At 43.6% G+C, this 19392-nt stretch overlaps 1 protein-coding gene across 3 annotated transcripts in view; it reads left to right on the top strand.

The window, feature by feature from the left end:
• The first annotated feature begins 6160 nt into the window (after positions 1-6160).
• Positions 6161-19392, top strand: part of NUP205 (nucleoporin 205) — a 92463-nt gene continuing 79231 nt past the window's right edge. The window contains exons 1-2 of one of the 3 annotated variants that reach the window (XR_004183117.1): positions 6161-6340; positions 18348-18490. Coding sequence is in view for 1 of the 3 variants with exons in the window: in XM_031665139.1 (XP_031520999.1) it covers positions 6313-6340; positions 18348-18490 (171 nt within the window). In the remaining 2 variants the exon portion in view is untranslated. The remainder of the gene's footprint in view (positions 6341-18347; positions 18491-19392) is intronic. The other 2 variants (XM_031665139.1, XM_021936304.2) reach the window with 2 other exon arrangements.

The raw sequence follows: 19392 nt of genomic DNA, 5'->3' as shown, positions 1-19392 counted from the left end.
TAACACTTTTTTTTTCTTTTTTTGAGACAGAGTCTTACTCTGTTGCCCAGGCTGGAGTGCAGTGGCATGATCTTGGCTTACTGCAGCCTCTGCCTCCCAGATTCCAGTGATTCTCATGCCTCAACCTCCCGAGTAGCTGGGATTACAGACGCACACCACCATGCCTGGCTAATTTTCGTATTTTTAGTTGAAATGGGGTTTCACCATGTTGGCCAGGCTGGTCTCGAACTCCTGACCTCAGGTGATTTGCCTGCCTCGGCCTCCCAAAGAGCTAAAACACCATGCCTGGTTTATGGTTTCTTGTTCTTTGTACAAACATAGCTTCACTTTTTTTTTTTTTTTTAAATATAAAAAGAGGTTGTGCAGGAAAAGTCCTCTTTTTATTTTCTATTTTTTTGAGACAGAGTCTCACTCTGTCACCCAGGCTGGAATGCAGGGGTGCGATCTGGGCTCACTATAACCTCCGCCTCCCAGGTTCAAGTAATTCTCCCACCTCAGCCTCCCTAGTAGCTGGGATTACAGGCACGCACCACCATGCCTGGTGGAGATGGAGTTTCGCCATATTGGCCAGGTTGGTCTTGAAGTCCTGACCTCAGGTGATCAGCTTGCCTTGGCCTCCCAAAGTGCCGGGATTAAAGGCTTAAACCACTGTGCCTGGCCTATGGTTTCTTGTTCTTTGTACAAACATAGCTTCGTTTTGAGCCTTCTAATAGGATGGAAGGTGAATTCGAAATAGGTGAGACTGGAGTTAAGAGGCTGTTGGGATGATCTGGCCTATGGAAGGAAGCTCTTACACAGGACCCAGTTGCTGCATCATGCTGTGGGTCCCTACTCCACCAGATACTGCCAGTATCACAAGGTCAGTGGATCTGCAACTACAGTCTATAGCTGGCCACTGACTGGACGTCAAAACATGGACCAGTTGTGTTTGGGTCCTCCACTGGGCCCATACGGAAAATTACAGAGCTTGAAACCCGTCTAAATTTCTAAGTCTTGTCCAGAGGAGTTGTTGTAGCTCCGTAAATCCCAAACCTTGAGCTTTGTCACTTTTTCACTGGTCTATTTCCCTTCTCCCTATCCCATACACTTTCATGACTATGTAAAGTCTTATCATCTGTCCATTCAAATGTGACTTACTTCATATAATTTCCCCTAATTTTCATTTCCCTGACTCCAAATAAGAATTAGCTGTCCTTATTTTAAGATCTCAAATAATTTTGTGCATAGGTTGAAACTCAATTCACCGAGGGTAATAAGGGAAGTTACCAGTAATGGATCAATTAGACTGGGGCACAACTATTTAATTGCTGAACGCTGCCATGTCTGCAGTGTACTCTAACATCTTAGTTAAGCTAATCCTGAGTTTTTAATTATACCTCCATTTATACCTATTTGGCCTTAAAAATAGTTTATTTTTATTTAACAAATACTCATGTAGCACTACATGTCAGACTTATTTTAAGGACTTTACAAATAAGTTCCTTAACAACCCTATGATATAGGTACCAATATTGCCACCCTATTCAGAGAGGAAAAAGCCAAGGTACTCAGGAGGGTTTCATAGCTAATAAGTAACTGAAACACAATCTGAATTCGGGAAGCCTGGCTCTAAGTCCTGTGCACTTCATCACAATTGTATGTGGTCTCTCCCAGCAGGCAGTGGAAGCACCAAACTCTGCAAATTATTTTTCTGAATTGTAACTGCAAGCCAGAGATGTGGTAGGAGCATGGAATATAAATATAAAAAGACACAGCTGTTGCTCTCTAGGAGTATATCAGTTATTTCTTGGGCATAACAAATCACAAAACGGTGACTTGAAACAATAGCCGTTTACTTGCTCACAATTCTACAATCCGGTCTGGACTCACTTATGCATTTACAGTCAGTTGGTGGATCAACTAGTACTGAGGATCCAAGATAGCCTCACTAATGTTCAACATTTCAGCTAGGGTCTCGAATGGCTAAGGACTGGCTAGGCCTCTCTCCTCATGGTCTTTCATCCTCAAAAAGACAAGTTCAAGTTTCCTTACATGGGCAAAAGAGCAAAAAGGAAGTAACAAGGTCTCTCAAATCCTGGACTTGGAAGTGCCCAACATCACTTCCTCTGCATTCTTCCGGTCCAAGCAAGTCAAAGGCCAACCCAGATTCAATGTGGCAGAGGATTACACAATGGCTTCAATTCAGGGACCTGTGATTCACTGAGGACCTTTTAATGACAATCTACCACAAGAAGCTAACAGTTTTAGTGAGGAGACAATTGTCATAGCACATTGGGCCGTAATAAAGGTGGGAAAAAGTGCAATAGGTCTGTAGGCAAAGAAACACCTGAATTTGATGGGGGAGGGGATCAAGGATAGCATTATGAAGGCGGCATTAACACAGGCCCTGAGACTTTGAGAGCAGATCATGTTTGGAGGTTAACTTGGTGGGTGGTCACAGGTGGATAAGGAAGGGAAAGAAGGGCAATTCAGGAGGACAGAATAACAGGTGCAAAGACATCGATACATGGCAAAAGAAAGCATGTTGTACTTGGGGATAATAAATAGTTCAGAATGATTAAAGGGCTCTCAAGGAAGAGTGTGGAAGGCTGAAGAACAAGGCTCCCCGGTTGACGCCATTCTCCTGCCTCAGCTTCCCGAGTAGCTGGGACTACAGGTGCCCACCACCACGCCTGGCTAATTTTTTGTATTTTTAGTAGAGATGGGGTTTCACTGTGTTAGCCAGGATGGTCTCGATCTCCTGACCTCATGATCTACCCGCCTCGGCCTCCCAAAGTGCTGGGATTACAGGTGTGAGCCACCGCGCCTGGCCATTTTTAAAAAATTTTTTTTGAGACAGAGTTTCACTCTTGTTGCCCAGGCTGGAGTGTAATGGCGTGATCTTGGCTCACTGCAACCTCCGCCTCCCAGGTTCAAGCAATTCTCCTGCCTCAGTCTCCCGAATAGCTGGGATTACAGGCATGCGCCACCATGCCCAGCTAATTTTGTATTTTTAGTAGAGACAGGGTTTCTCCATGTTGGTCAGGCTGGTCTCGAGCTCCTGACCTCAGGTGATCAGCCCGTCTTGGTCTCCCAAAGTGCTGGGATTACAGGCGTAAGCCACTGTGCCTGGCCATGTTTTTGTATTTAAAAATCACTTTCAGGCTGGGTGCAGTAACTCATGCCTGTAATTCCAGTGTTTTGGGAAGGCAAGGTCAAGAGCTTGAGACCAGCCTGGCCAACATGGCAAAACCCCCACCCCCATCTCCTAAAAATACAAAAATTAGCTGGGTGTGGTGAAGTGCGCCTGTAATCCCAGCTACTCAGGAGGCTGAGGCACAAGAATTGCTTGAACCCGGGAGGTGGAGGCTGCAGTGAGCCAACATTGTGCCACTGCACTCCAGTGACAGAATGAAACTGTATCTTGAAATAAATTAATAATAAAATAAAATAAAAAATAAAAATCACCTTGGGAGTCCTTGAAAGGAAGATCAGATGGAAGTAAGAAAGACAAATGAGAAGCCTATTGCAAAATTCCAAGTTTAAGAAGATGAGACTTGAACAATGGTATAGAAAGCAGAGAAGAGGAAAAGGGTTCCAGAAATATTTGTGAGGTAAAATGAACAGGATTTGATAATTGAAGGAACAATACAGAAAGAATCCCAGGTTTCTGATTTTGGCAACTGGGTGGATACAGGGGGCAGAGTTTTAGGGGAAAAGTGATCATTTATGTTTCAGACATGCTGGTTTTGAAACGCCTGCGTGACAATCAATATAGAAGTGAACTGGACAGTTGGTTATACAAATCTGAAGCTCAGGAGAGAGGACTGGACTAGAGATATAAACACAAAATTCATCAGCAAGCAGGTGGTAGTAAGAAACCATAAGATGTCCTGGAGAAGGCATGTAGAATGAAAAGGACAGAAACTAGAAATGACCACGGGGGAAGAGCTAGATTTAGTGAGTAGAAGAGGAAGAGAAGTCCATGTAAAACACTAAAAATGAACTGGAAGGAGAGGAGGAAAACCAGTATCAGTGGTGCCCCAGTAGCCACAGGATAATATAATTTTCTTTCTTTTTTCTTTTCTTTTCTCTCTTTCTTTCTTCCTTTTTTTTTTTTTTTTTTTTTTGAGACAGAGTTTTTACTCTATTACCCAGGCTGGAGTGCAATGACGCGATCTCAGCTCACTGCAACTTCTGCCTCTGGGGTTCAAGCAATTCTCCTGCCTTAGTCTCCCAAGTAGCTGGGATTACAGGAGTCTGTCACCACGCCCAGATAACTTTGTATTTTTAGTAGAGACAAGGTTTCACCATATTGGCTAGGTTGGTCGCGAACTCTTGACCTCAGGTGATCCTCCCACCTTGGCCTCCCACAGTGCTAGGATTATAGGCGTGAGCCACTGTGCCCGGCCTATAACTATCATAATTCAGAAAAGTGCCCATGGAATTTGATGACTGATCACTGGTAAACATACCAAGAGCAATTTTAGAAGGGTTTATGATGGCAATTTCCCAGGTGCTACGAATTGAAGAATACTGTGAGAGAATACTTGTAAAGTGTAATGATGGGTGAAGAGGACTTGCTGGAAGTTAAAGAGTTACTTTATAGAAAGCAAAGTTATCTACTGAGAGGGAAATGTGTGGGCTTAAAAAGTGCGTGTGGAGAGGGAAAGGCTGGTAACAGTGCTGAGAGAGAAATCTTTGAATGCCACTTCCTGTCAAGTTCCTGCACAGTATTCTTCTCAGTTTCATGATAAACTTCTTGAAATATTCCTTTGCCTTTACTTTCTCTCTTCCCCACTTCACTCCTTAAAACCACTTTAATTGTAGTTTGGCATTTGTCTCTATATAACAATGACTTCTGGAAAAAAATCACCAGTGACTTTTGTGTTTCAAACCTAATGTACATTGTGTCACTTGATATTATTTGTCCAAAATAATAAATGTTCTGTTCTGGATATTCTTTTTTGTTTGTTTGTTTGAAATGGAGTCTCACTCTGTTGCCTAGGCTGGAGTGCAGTGGTATGATCTCAGCTCACTGCAACCTCCACCTCCGAGGTTCAAGGGATTCTCCTGCCTCAGCCTCCCGAACAGCTGGGGGTTACAGGTGCGTGCCGCCACGCCTGGCTAATTTTTATATTTTTAGTAGAGATGGGGTTTCACCATGCTGCCCAGGCTGGTCTCAAACACCTGACCTTAAGTGATCCGCCCACCTTGGCCTGCCAAAGTGCTGGGATTACAGGCATGAGCCATCGCACCCAGCCAGTTCTGGATATTGTTAACATACTCTGTGCTTTTGTCTAAATTATTTGATTCTGATTTCCAACAGTGAAATGGGAATGATGGAGAGTTGATACAATGAGATTGTAAGGCACATGGAACATCACTGACATAGCTATAATCAGATCATTTTCCCAATAGAATGGTTTGCAGGGATTAAATGAAATAATGGCTGTAAAATTCTTAATACATAGCTGTAAATAGCAATGATTATATTTTAGTTTGAAAATCAGTAAACTAAAATTTAACAACTGAAGAAAGAGAGTTCAGCTACTTTGGTTGCTCAGGTAGAAAAATACTTGGTGATTATGAAACGATATATCTGGAATTTGTTTCAAAATAATCGGGGGCGGGGGGTGGGGAGGATAGGGTGCTGGGGTGGTAAGGGTGGGTTGGGGCTGCCGTGGTGGGAAATTGGCCACGTTATTGATGCTGCCTGTTCACTATGCTAATTTTGTATCCATTTGAAAATTTTATAGTTAAAAATTATGATTTGTTTCGCTCTACGCAACTATGTTGACACAACATACTTGGTAAATTGAAATGTCACGGAAACTTAGTTTTTAACTGGTCAATGACTTTTTGAGGTGTAGACACTTCACACCTTACTCCACTCCCCCCACTGTAAGGAAGATTTAACTTGAAACGGAGTTAATGATTTGAATTTACGGCTTTTATAATCTCATAAGTGGGCGTCATTTTAATAACTACTCTCAGAATATCTTTTTCTATTCCACTTTACTTTTTCCTCTCCACTTAACCAATTCATCATTAGAAAGAAACTACAAGTCCCAGGATGCACTACACGATGAACGCCCGATCGAGGACCTCGTGTCTCTGAAGTGGTTGCCCTCGCCTTATTTGAATGGGAATAATCCCAATGAAAATTGATGCTTGTGACCCAGAGCAGATTCTGGAGCCTTCTGTACGCCTGGGACGGCCCAGCGTGGAGGGGACAGCGTGGTGCCTTTTTGTTCAGGCTTCACTCAGGGCAGCCTCACCCCTTCCTGGGGCCTCCATGCGGCAGAAGGGCTCTGTTAGTGCGCCTCTAAGATGGCGACGCCTTTGGCGGTAAATTCGGGTAAGTGTGGCCAGACAGAAAGGAGATGATTGAGCTGAGCGATGACCAGGTCTTCAGGGAGAGACGAGACCGTGGGGTTTCTCGGAGTCTAGGACCCAACTTATGTGCGGTGCCTGCTTTTCCCTAATTCTAGGCCTAGAGTCTCACCCCTCCCCAGTTTGAATGGCGCGCGTCGGTGCTGCAGCTCTAGCCCTTGAGTTGGCGTTTGAGAGTCGAGGCAGTGAGGCTTGGGCCGCTGGACCCAGGTGTTTAATCTCTCACAGCCCAGGGCTAAGCCTGGCCCCCTCACCCCCAAGTTCCGCTGTGCGTCTGTGGTCCAGATTTCGCCGGAATAGCGTCAGGTCTTCAGCAGTGAAGCCAGAGGACCCGAGATATTTTCCAGCCACGAGCAGAGGCTGAAAGTAGGCGCCGGTGTTCTTAGAGGGTGGGAGATCTTGCAGGCAGCGAATACTCCCGATGATGAAGTCGGCCATCTGAAAGGTGGTCAGGAAGAGGGTGGCGGGGCTTCAGCGGACGTCTCCTAACTCTGCGGGTGTGGTTAGGCCCTGGATGTTCTTGTACCTTTGGAGCTGTAGATTTTCGGGGTGGAATTGAATCTAGAAGGTAGTAAAGGAACTCTGGAAGATTTGGGGTGGATCCTCTTTTGGTGATTCTCAATTCGGGCGGTACCGCCCTCCAGTGGTGTCTGAATGAGTGAGTGCATTTTGATTGTCATATTTCCTGGGGTACGCTGCTGTCGCGTAGTAGGCGGAGCAAGGATGCAGAAAGTCCTTCATGGGCAGAGCAGTCCGGGGAAAGAATTTGGCGCTTAGAATGTTAATGCCTCGGTTGAGATGCTCAGAACTTCGCGGGCAAGATTAAGAGTACATTTGTGTGGCAAATGCTTGTAAGAATCTCACTTAAAAGGACTCTTTCCTGGGTGCATTTTCTGTTTCTTTACAGTCACTTTTTAAAGTATTGGTTCTATTTTCCACAGGACTGATATTCTCGAAAAGTTGTCTAAATCTGTTTTGTAAATCAAATCATTTCAGAAACGCTGTGATAAATTATAATGAAAGCTATGTTTACTGAGCACATACTATATCCCAGCTTTACGCTTATTATTGTGCTTATCTCATTCAGTTGCCATTTATACACCTTTGAAGTAGTTGCTGTTAAATACACCATTTTACAGATTTGGAAATAGAGACTTCAAATAGTTACGTAATGTCCCCAGAGTTAAACATCTAATGATTCTAAGCCAGTCTTAGGTGCTTAAACTACTTAGTGCTACTACTTAAGCACAACCTAATTCATTTTATGATATTAGACATATATTAGAAGGTTAGTAATGAAGTTACATGCTTAATATTGCTGTCCTTCCTTCCCAATTAGATATGCTTAAAAGCAAGGGCTGCGTGTTATACGTGTGGTTATATATAATTTCTCTATTTTATTTTATTTTTTAATTTTTTGTTTTTGAGATGGGGTCTTGCTCTGCCTCCCAGGCTGGAGTGCAGTGATGCGATCCCGGCTTGCTGCAACCTCTGCCTCCCAGGTTCAAGCAATTCTCCTGCCTCAGCCTCCCGAGTAGCTGGAATTACAGGCACGCGCCACCACGCTGGGCTAATTTTTGTATTTTTAGTAGACGCGGGGTTTCTCCATGTTGTCTAGGCTGATCTCGAACTGCTGTCCTCACGCGATCCTTCTGCCTCTGCCTCCCAAAGTGGTAGGTTTACAGGTGTGAGCCAGCGCGCAGGGTATATACATTTATTTTCCTTTTTTTTTTTTCTCTTTTTGAGATGGAGTCTCACCCTGTCACCCAGGCTGGAGTGCAGTAGCATGATCTCGGCTCACTGCAGCCTCAGCCTCCAGGGTTCGAGCAATTCTCCTGCCTCAGCCTTCGAAGTAACTGGGATTACAGGCGCCTGCCACCATGCTTGGCTAGCCTGGCTTATTATTATTATTATTATTATTTTGAGACGGAGTCTCGCTCTGTCGCCCAGGCTGGAGTGCAGTGGCGCGATCGCCACTCACTGCAAGCTCCGCCTCCCGGGTTCAAGGAATGTCCTGCCTCAGCCTCCGGAGTGGTTGGGACTACAGGCGCCCACCACCGCGCCGGGCTAATTTTTTTTTGTATTTTTAGTAGAGACGGGGTTTTACCGTGTTAGCTGTAAAACCAAGAGTTTTAAAAGCCAAGAGTCAGGAGGTGGTTTTTTTAAAAAACTAAACGTGGTAGGGAAGGAACTCTTTTTCCATCAAGTAATGAATGTCGGGGTGAGTGGGTAAAGGAACTGTGTCATATACATGCAATATACATAATGTATATGCATATACATAACGTATACATGCATATACATAATCTTTATGCAGCCTTAAAAAGGAAGGAAATCCTGTCACATAAAACAATGTGGATGAATCTTGAGGACATACTAAGTGAAATAAGCCAGTCACAAGACACAAATACTGCATGATTCCACTTATATGAGGTATCTGAAGTAGTCAAACTCATAGAAACAGAAAGTAGAATGGTGGTTGCCAGGAGCTGGGAAAGGGGAAAATGGGGAGTTGTTTAGGGGGCATAGAGTTTCTATTTTGCAAGATGAAAAAAGCTTTGAAGATCTGTTGCACAATGTGAATATGCTTAACACTGCTGAGATGTACACTTAAAATTTGTGGAGATTGCATTCTGTGTTATGTGCTTCCTTTAAATTAGTTTTAAAAAAATCAAACATCTTAGAGTTGTAAGGAAAGAATATAGAGATTGTAGAGTTCTAAGACCTATGGTTGGTCGGGTGTGGTGGCTCATGCCTGTAGTCCCAGCACTTTGGGAGGCTGAAGTAGGCAGATCACTGAGGTCAGGAGTTCGAGACCAGCCTGGCCAACATGGTGAAACCCTGTCTCTACAAAAATACAAAAATTAGCCTGGCATGATGGCAGTTGTCTGTAATCCTAGCTACTTGGGAGACTGAGGCAGGAGAATCGCTTGAACCTGGGAGGCAGAGGTTGCAGTGAGCCAAGATCATGCCATTGCGCTCCAGCCTGGGCGACAGAGCGAGACTCTGTCTTAAAAAAAAAAAAAGACCTATGCTTGTATTTCAGCTGTATAACAACTGGTCTTGTGACCTGTATCAACCCGGCTGGGTACACTCACATCCTTGTGAATAAGCAACTATTAACACTGCTTGGCAGTCCTTCTGTGATAGTCTGGTCACCTCGTCCATTCACAGCAGTGACTACTTCAGACCTTTCCACACTCTTCAAATCTTCAACCTGCGACTAACTAAACCCTCAGACTTCTAGTCACAGAAAAAATAGGAGCCAACATGCATAAACTCCCTTTATTCACTCTCAAACCTATAAACCTAGGTGTGTCTGCATCCTTTTGAATCAGTTTTCCTCTGTCTTCCTATCTAATGTAAATCCCACCCATCGTGTTCTTCTGTTACCCTTTTTTTGTCTTATATATTCACTTCTCTGTCTTGCTCTTTCCTTTCTCTCCACTAATAATCTCATGCCTCACTCCACTTACTGTCCTCTTCCTAGTAAAACCTGTCAAAAGATTTGTTAGTATTCACTGACTCCATCTCCTTCCTTCCTCCCTCCCTTCCTCCCTGCCTCCCTCTCCCTGCCTAGGCTGGAGTTCAGTGGTGCAGTCTCAGCTCACTGCAGCCTCCACCTCCCAAGTTTAAACCATTCTCCTGCCTCAGCCTCCCTAGTAGCTGGATTACAGGCCTGAGCTGCTGTGCCCAGCCCACTGACTCCCTCTTCATACCTACTATTCCTTCACCCATTCTGGTCTCTTCCATCCTTGTAAACAGCTCTCAATAGGGTTAACTTCTGTTTCTTGTAGTTTAGAAAGTCCCCTTTTAAAAAATTATTTATTTATTTATTTTTTATTTTGAGACGGGCTCATTCTGTTGCCCAGACTGTAGTACAGTGGCATGATCTCAGCTCACTGCAACCTCTGCCTCCCAGATTCAAGAGATTCTCCTGCCTCAGCCTCCCTAAGCAGCTAGGATTACAGGCACCCGCCACCACACCTGGCTAATTTTTGTATTTTTAGTAGAGATGGGGTTTCACTATATTGGCCAGGCTGGCCTCGAACTCCTGACCTCCAATGATTCACCCACCTCGGCCTCCCAAAGTGCTGGAATTATAGGCATGAGCAAAAAGTCCTCATATTTTAAATCTTCATTTGACTTGATCTTTTAGAGTAAAAACCAAAATCTTTTGAGACGGAGTCTGGCTCTATCACCAGGCTGGAGTGCAGTGGCGTGATCTTGGCTCACTGAAACCTCTGCCTCCTGGGTTCAAGCGATTCTCTTGCCTCAGCCTCCTGAGTAGCTGGGACTACAGGCATGCGCCACGACCCCCAGCTAATTTTTGTATTTTTAGTAGAGATAGGGTTTCACCATGTTGGCCAGGATGGTCTTGATCCCCTGACCTCGTGATCTGCCTGCCTCGGTGTCCCAAAGCGCTGGGATTACAGGCCTGAGCCACCACGCCCAGCCATCAAAATTCTTTAACGTGGGCAGGTGAGCCCTATGTGATGATCTTGCCAAACCCGTTTTCTGTACCGCAGCTCTCTTGGCCTTTTGAGTTCTTTGACATGTTGCATTCCCTCTTGCCATAGAAACCCACATGTCCTCTTCCTGGAATGCATGTCTTCACCTCCCACCTGTCAGTTAACTACCACTTTTGTTCTTCAGATTTCAGCCTAGTTATCACTTCCTCATGAATAATTCTCTCCTCCTGCCTCTCTGGCTAAGTCAGATTCCCCTATAATGTGATCTCTTGCCCTGGCTACCTCTCCTTCATATCCTTCATATCCTGACCACAGTCGGATTTTACTTTTTTTTTTTTTTAAGATGGAGTCTTACTCTGTTGCCCAGGCTGGAGTGCAGTGGTGTGATCTCGGCTCACTGCAACCTCCGCCTCCCGAGTTCAAGCGATTCTCCTGCCTCAGCCTCCCGAGTAGCTGGGACTACAGGCGCATGCCATCACGCCTGGCTAATTTTTTGTATTTTTGGTAGAGATGGGGTTTCACTGTGTTAGCCAGGATGGTCTTGATCTCCTGACCTCGTGATCTGCCTGCCTTGGCCTCTCAAAGTGGTGGGATTACAGGCGTGAGCCACTGCGCCTGACCAGATTTTACATTTATGTATGATTATGATTAATGTTTTTCCTTACTACAGTGTAATCTTACCAGTACTTTACACATGGTGAGTGAGTGAGTAAATGTGATTTGCTGGAGGTATCCCTAAACATTAAGGAAAAGAAATGTATTTCTCAACTGACTAAACTACATGTTAAAAGTACATATTTAGTAATTTTGAAAAATTTATAGTGTCCCTTCATTTGTAATCAGTAAAAAGGTATTTGCTGTAATCCCAGCACTTTAGGAGGCTGAGGAGGGAGGATCACTTGAAGCTAGGACTTCAAGATGAGCCTGGGCAACATAGTAACACCCCAGTTCTACAAAAAATACAAAAATTAGCCAGGTCTAGTGGTGCGCAACTGTAATCCTAGCTACTAGAGAAGCTGAGGCAGGAGGTTGCTTGAGCTCAGGAGTTTGAGGCTGTAGTGAACTGTGATTGCCTCACTGAACACCAGCCTGGGTGACAGCAAGACCCTGTCACAAAAAACAAACAAAAAAAAAAGTATTACTAAAATTGGTCAAACTCAAGGCAGATTGAAGATAACTCTCTGTTGTAGCTACCTTTGGTGTTTTTTGTTTTTGTTTTTGTTTTTTTGTTTTTTGTTTTTCTTTTTTGAGACGAAGTTTCACTCGCTTGTTCACACTGGACTGCAGTGGCTCAATCATGGCATACTACAGCCTCTACCTCTGAGACTCAGGTAATCCTCCCACTTCAACCTCATGAGTAGCTGAGACTATAGAACAAGCCACTATGCCCAGCTTTTTTTTTTTTTTTGAGATGGAGTCTTACCCTGTCACCCAGACTGGAGTGCAATGACACGATCTCAGGTCACTGTAACCTCTGCCTCCTGGGTTGAAGCGATTCTCCTGCCTCAGCCTCCCAAGTAGCTGGGATTACAGGTGTGCGCCACCACGCCCAGCTAATTTTTTTTTGTATCTTTAGTAGAGATGGGGTTTCACCATGTTGGCCATGCTGGACTTGAACTCCTGAGCTTGTGATCTGCCTGCCTTGGCCTCCCAAAGTGCTGGGATTACAAGCGTGAGCCCCCACGCCCGGCCTGTTTTTTTTTTAAGTAGAGACAGGGTTTTGCCATGTGGCCCAGGCTGGTCTTGAACTCCTGCACTTAAGCTCCTTGAACCTTGGGAGGCCTACCTCAGCCTCCCAAAGTGCTAGGATTACAGGTGTGAACCACCTTGCCTGGCCCTTTGATGCTATGTTGATATAATGACGAACTAAGTAGGCCAGTGTACTTGTTTTTTTATTGTTGAGTTTGTTTGTTTGTTTGTTTTTTGAGATGGAGTCTCACTCTGTCTTCCAGGCTTGAGTGCAGTGGGTGTGCTCTCGGCTCACTGCAACCTCTGCCTCCTGGGTTCAAGCGATTCTCCCACCTTAGCCTCCTGAGTAGCTGGGATTACAGGCGCACGCCACCATGCCTGGCTAATTTTTTTTTTGTATTTTTTGTAGAGACAGGGCTTCAACATGTTGGCCAGGCTGGACTCGATCTCCTGACCTCAAGTGATCTGCCTCCCTTGGCCTCCCACAGTACTGGGATCACAGGTGTGAGCCACTGTACCTGGCCTATTGTAGAGTTTTGACCTTTAATTGGATGCCTACCATTATTGGGGGAAAAATTGGATTTTTCCCTACCATTCACTGAGCTTACTACACTAAATATGTATAGTACAAGGAAATTTATTAGTTTTTCAGAGGTCCTACTGTGTATTAATTAATATTTAAAATGAAGGAGAGAAAATTAACTTTTGTCAGCACTTTATCAGATTTCTGAAATGTCTTTGGTAAGGTATATTTCAGATTTGCGCAGGAGTCATCATTAATACCTTCCCTTTATACCTTGTGCCATTTGATAACCAATTCTGAGTCCTTTCTGTTACTAACAGACCTTTTCTTCCTCCTGTACTGTCCTCATCCTAGTTTAGGTTCTATTTTCATATATATATATATATATTTTTTTTTTTCGAGATGGAGTTTCACTCCCGTTGCCCAGGCTAGCGTGCAATAGCGCGATCTTGGCTCACTGCAACTTCCACTTCCTGGGTTCAAGCGATTCTCCTGCCTCAGGCTCCCGAGTAGCTGGGATTACAGGTGCCTGCCACCATGCCCGGCCTATTTTGCATTTTTAGTAGAGATAGGATTTCTCTATGTTGATCAGGCTGGTCTTGAACTCCCGACCTTAGGTGATCCACCTGCCTTGACCTCCGGGTTCCATTTTCTTATAAGTGGCTTACTTACCTATTATCCTTGTTTCCTGACACTGCCTGTTCTAGTCTATCAACCACACTAGAACACCATTGTCCTACAATGCCAGTTTCATTTTGTCATCTACTACTGGAAACTTTACCATTTACTAATAGGAAAAATTCCATCATGGGCCTGGAATCCAAGGCTGAAACCTACTCTATCCTTTGCAGTTAGAGAGAGGGCCAAGAAAATCATCCTGAGGAAAGTCAGCTAGTCACCAGGATCTAGGTCCTCATTTTGGCAGGCACAGAAATCTGATTTTTTTCAGAGTATTTAGAGTTGATTAGGTCCCATTCATTGATTATTCGCTAATCAAATTCAGAAAAGACAGATACATAAGCCAGTGTGCCATTTATTGCTCTTATTATTTTATTATTTATTTATTTATTTGTTTGTTTGTTTGTTTTTTGAGAAAGAGTCTTGCTGTGTTGCCAAGGCTGGATTGCAGTGGTGTAATCTCAGCTCACTGCAACTTCTGCCTCCCAGATTCAAGCGATTCTTGTGCCTCAAACTTCCTTGTAGCTGGATTTACAGGTGTGCACCATTGCGCCTGGCTAATTTTTGTATTTCTCTAGAGACAGAGTTTCACCATTTTGGCCAGACTGGTCTCGAACTCCTAGCCTTGGCCTCCCGAAGTGCTGGGGTTACAGGGATGAGCCACCACCCCCGTCCGCCAGTTATTGCTCTTTAATGGGAAGTATGTCTGCATAGGTATTCACGTTGCTTTGTCAGCACCTTCTTCATACTAGAAATTTGTATGTCGAGCTATATTTTTAATCAGAAGATTGGCAAGTGTGAGACCAAAGCAGGAGAAGCAAAGCAGGGAATTGGATGATCTCTCTATGTAAGGAAGATCTAGATATGCAGATTCCCATTCTTCCACATCCCCACATCAAAGACCTGATGCTTCACTTCCTGCCCTAATCTTCGGAATAGGTTCTCTCTTTCATATACTCTCATAGCACTCTGTACTTCATCATATCTTTTATTATACTGGTATCTTTGGAGTTCTTTGTTTTTTGTTTTTTTTTTTTGAGACGGAGTCTTGCTCTGTCACCCAGGCTGGAGTGCAGTGGCCGGATCTCAGCTCACTGCAAGCTCCTCCTCTCGGGTTCACGCCATTCTCCTGCCTCAGCCTCCCCAGTAGCTGGGACTATAGGCACCCGCCACTTCGCCCGGCTAGTTTTTTGTATTTTTTAGTAGAGACGGGGTTTCACCGTGTTAGCCAGGATGGTCTCGATCTCCTGACCTCATGATCCGCCCGTCTTGGCCTCCCAAAGTGCTGGGATTACAGGCTTGAGCCACCGCGCCCGGCCTGGAGTTCTTTGTTTTTTTGTTTTGTTTTGTTTCTTGAGACAGAGTCTTGCTGTGTTGCTCAGGCTTGAGTGCAGTGGCACGATCTCAGCTCACTGCAACCTCTGCCTCCTGGGTTCAAGCGATTTCTCTTGCCTCAGCCTCCTGAGTAGCTGGGACTACAGGTGTGCACCACCACACCCAGCTAATTTTTGTGTTTTTAGTAGAGACGAGGTTTCACCATATTGGCCAAGCTGGTCTCAAACTCCTGACCTCGTGATCTGCACACTTGAGCTTCCCAAAGTGCTGAAATTACAGGTATGAGCCACTGCACCTGGCCTGGAATTCTTTGTTTAATGTCTGTCAGTCTTATCAATTTATTAATTCCATGAGGCTTGGGATTCTGTCTTGCTCAGTCTATACCTATAAGGTCCCTCAGTAAATATTTGATAGTGAATGAAAGTATGAATAGATGATCCAGCTCCACTGGTTTAGTCCATCCTCTCCCTGTATATCTCCCCTTTACAATTTTTTTTTTTCAGCCTGGGTATGGTGGCTCATGCCTTTCATCCCAGCACTTGGGAAGGCCAAGGTGGGCAGATTGCTTGAGTCCAGGAGTGTGAGACGAGCCTGGACAACATGGTGAAACCCCGTCTCTACCCAAAAAAAGGAGAAAAAAAAAACCAAACAAAAATTAGGCGGTTGTGGTTGCACACCTGTAGTCCCAGCTATTCAGGAGGCTGAAGTGGGAGAATCTCTTGAGCCCAGGAGGTCGAGGCTACAGTGAGCTGAGATGGCGCCACTGTACTCTAGCCTGGGCGACAAAGTGAGACCGTGTCTCAAAAAAAATTTTTTTTTCATTACATTGCATCATCTGACATCATTGTTCATTGGTTTATGATGTATTTAATTACATTACAGTTATCTTTCATGTTATTCTTATATCCTGGTAACTTTATTTGGATTTGGGTTTTCTCAGCAGTTTAACCTGTTTACAATCTTTAATGTTTAGGCTATAGTTAGTTTTAAGTTTCATCTGTTGAGTGAGTGATTGGTTTTGACCAGTTTTTCCTTCAGAGTCTAAACACAGGGTTACCTTATCTGCTTATTTCCAAACAGGAAACTTTAGCTTTAGGGTCATATTTTTTAAATGGTGAGTCTAAAATCAGTTTACTAGAGGCCGGGCGCCATGGCTCACGCCTGTAATCCCAGCACTTTGGGAGGCCGAGGCGGGCAGATTACTTGATGTCAGGAGTTCGAGACCAACCTGGCCAAATGGTGAAGCTTCATCTCTAATAAAAATACAAAAATTAGATGGGCGTGGTGGCGCGCCTGTAACCCCAGCTACTCAGGAAGCTGAGGCAGGAGAATCACTTGAACCCGGGGGGTGAAAGTTGTAGTCAGCGGAGATTGTGCCGCTGCACTCCAGCCTGGGTGACAGAGTGAGTGAGACTGTATCTTAAAAACAATAAAGATAAAATCAATTTAGTGGACCCCTCACCAAAAATTGGATAGAACACAAAATATCAGAACACAATATACATACATTAAATGTAATAAATGAATTTATTTTAGTTTTTTATTGTTGTTATTGAGACAGATTCTTGCTCTGTTGCCCAGGATGGAGTGCAGTGGCACCGTCTAGGCTCACTGCAACCTCTGTCTCCTAGGTTCAAGCAATTCTGGTGCTTAGCCTCATGAGTACCTGAGATTACAGGTGTGTGCCACCACTCCTAGCTAATATTTTTGTATTTTTGGTAGAGACCGGTTTTTACCATGTTGGCCAGATTGGTCTCGAACTCCTAGCCTCAAGTGATCTCCCTGCCTCGGCTTTCTAAAGTGCTGGGATTATAGGTGAGAGCCAGCCTGAGTTTTAGTATTTTATATAATACTTTTGTTTCAGTTTTGTATATACATGTGTACTGGGTTGAAACGTGAAATATTTCTTACTATGGATTATAGTCAGAGTTTGAAAGCACTACTCCTGCCTCTTTAATCTTGCTACTGCTCTGTGAATTCTCTTTCACACCCTCACACCTGTCTCTGATCCTTTGCTCACACTTATTCTTAGCTGTTGTTTGTTGCCCAGATTTTCCTCATCCTTCAAACACTGCACAAGTGCAGCCATTCCTTAGCCAACTCTGACCATCAGTTTGATCTTTTGAAATTATTTTATTGTTTGTGCCAACAATCATATTCCTTTACTGGAATATTTCACTTATGTACATTGTATCTCCCCAACTTGTGAGCTTTAAGACAAGGATTGTTTGTCTTATCTTCTTCGATACTTTACTGTTAATTTATGGAGCTTAAATTTTTTTGTTTTTTGTTTTTTGAGATGGAGTCTCACTCTGTCACCCAGGCTGGAGTGCAGTGACATGATCTCGGCTCACTGCAACCTCCACCTCCCAGGCTCAAGCAAATCTCCTGCCTCAGCCTCCTGAGTAGCTGGGATTACAGGTGTGCGCCACCATGCCTGGCTAGTTTTTTGTATATTTTAGTAGAGACAGAATTTTGCCATGTAGGCCAGGCTGGTCAGAACTCCTTACCTCAGGTGATCCACTGGCCTCAGCTTACAAAAGTGCTGGTATTACAGGTGTGAGCCACCTCTCCTGGCCAGAGATCCACTTACTTATTTATTTATTTATTTTGAGATGCTGTCTCACTCTGTTGCCCAGGCTGGAAGGCAGTGGTGCGATCTTGGCTCACTGCAACCTCCGCCTCCTGGATACAAGTGATTCTCCTGCCTCAATCTCCTGAGTAGCTGGGATTACAGGCACCCATCACCACGCCCAGCTAATTACTGTCTTTTTAGTAGAGACGGGGTTTCACCATATTGGCCAGGCTGGTCTCGAACTCCTGACCTCAAGTGATCTGCCCGCCTCAGCCTCCCAAAGTGCCAGGATTACAGGCTTGAGCCACTGTGCCTGACCTGAAGTCAGGATTTATTTTACGAGTCAGATAAAGTGATGTCTTTATATCAATGCTTGAGAATTTTAATAAACTATGCTTTTATATTAGTGTCTCTTAATCAGTACATTGATATATAATTATCATTTATATCAATCATCAATCATTATCAATATATCAATCAATATATCAATCATTTATTATATTAAATGATTTTTAATATAGTTAATGTAACATACTAATTATAGTTATTTATAATATAGTTGATAATTATATTAATTAAGATACCTTCCTAGATGAAAAAGTAGCTGTGAGTGTAACTAAAATGTGTAGATGGTAACCTCATACTATTTTTCAAGTGTATGTTTTCTTTGACGGTGGTTTCATTTATTTTTTTCTTTAAGCTGCTAGTCTATGGGGTCCTTACAAAGACATTTGGCATAAAGTGGGAAATGCTCTTTGGAGAAGACAGCCTGAAGCTGTTCACCTTCTTGATAAGATTTTAAAGAAACACAAACCTGACTTCATCTCATTGTTCAAAAATCCGGTAAGAAATTTTCTTTTTCAGTTTTTTTTGGGGTTTTTTTTTTTTTTGTTTAAAGATTGAGGAAGCAAGTAAACTCTTTTTTTCTTCTTCTTCTTTTTTTAATTTTCGGATTCTTTTCAGAAATTTATTTACTATGACACAGTCTCATGAAGTCCTGATGACATGTGCCCCTAAACACTTAAAAAAAAAAAGACAGGGTCTAACTTTGTTGCCCAGGCTTGTCTTGGACTCCTGGTCTCAGTGATCCTCCTGCCTCAGCTTCCCAAAGTGCTGGGATTACAGACGTGAGCCACCATGCCAGCTGCAAAAACTATTTTAAAAACATTTTTTTAATTTTTAATTTTTGTGGGTACATAAAGGATGTATATATTTAAGAGGTACAAGAGATGTTTTGATACAGGCATACAGTGTGAAATAATCACATCATGGAGAATGGGGTATCATTCATCCCCTCAAGAATTTTTCCTTTGTTTTCCAAACAATCCATTTATACTCTTAGTTATTTTAAAATGTGCAATTATTATTGGCTATCATCACCCTGTTGTGCTATCAAATAGTAGATCTTTGGAAGTAAACTCTTAATGTATGTAATGAAAATATGTTACCTGTCTCCAGTGATTCGGTGATTTTCTTTTCTAGATATCTTTTAAAGACAGGGTGTTGCTCTGTCCTCCAGGCTGGAGTGCAGTGGCCTGATTATAGCTCACTGTAGCCTCAAACTCCTGGGTTCAAGCGTTCTTCTGGCTCCTCACTCCTGAGTAGCTGGGACTACAGGTGTGTGCCACCATGCCCAGCTAATTTTTTTTAGAGATAGAGTCTAGATATGTTGCCCAGGCTGGTCTTGAACTCCTGACCTCAAGTGATCTTCCTGCCTTGGTCTCAAAAAGTGTTGGAATTACAGA

This window comes from Papio anubis, chromosome 4 (genome assembly GCF_008728515.1).
Source record: "Papio anubis isolate 15944 chromosome 4, Panubis1.0, whole genome shotgun sequence".
Taxonomy (NCBI): Eukaryota; Metazoa; Chordata; class Mammalia; order Primates; family Cercopithecidae; genus Papio; species Papio anubis.
Note: the sequence above shows the minus strand (reverse complement) of the source record. Positions and strands in the feature narration are given on the sequence as shown.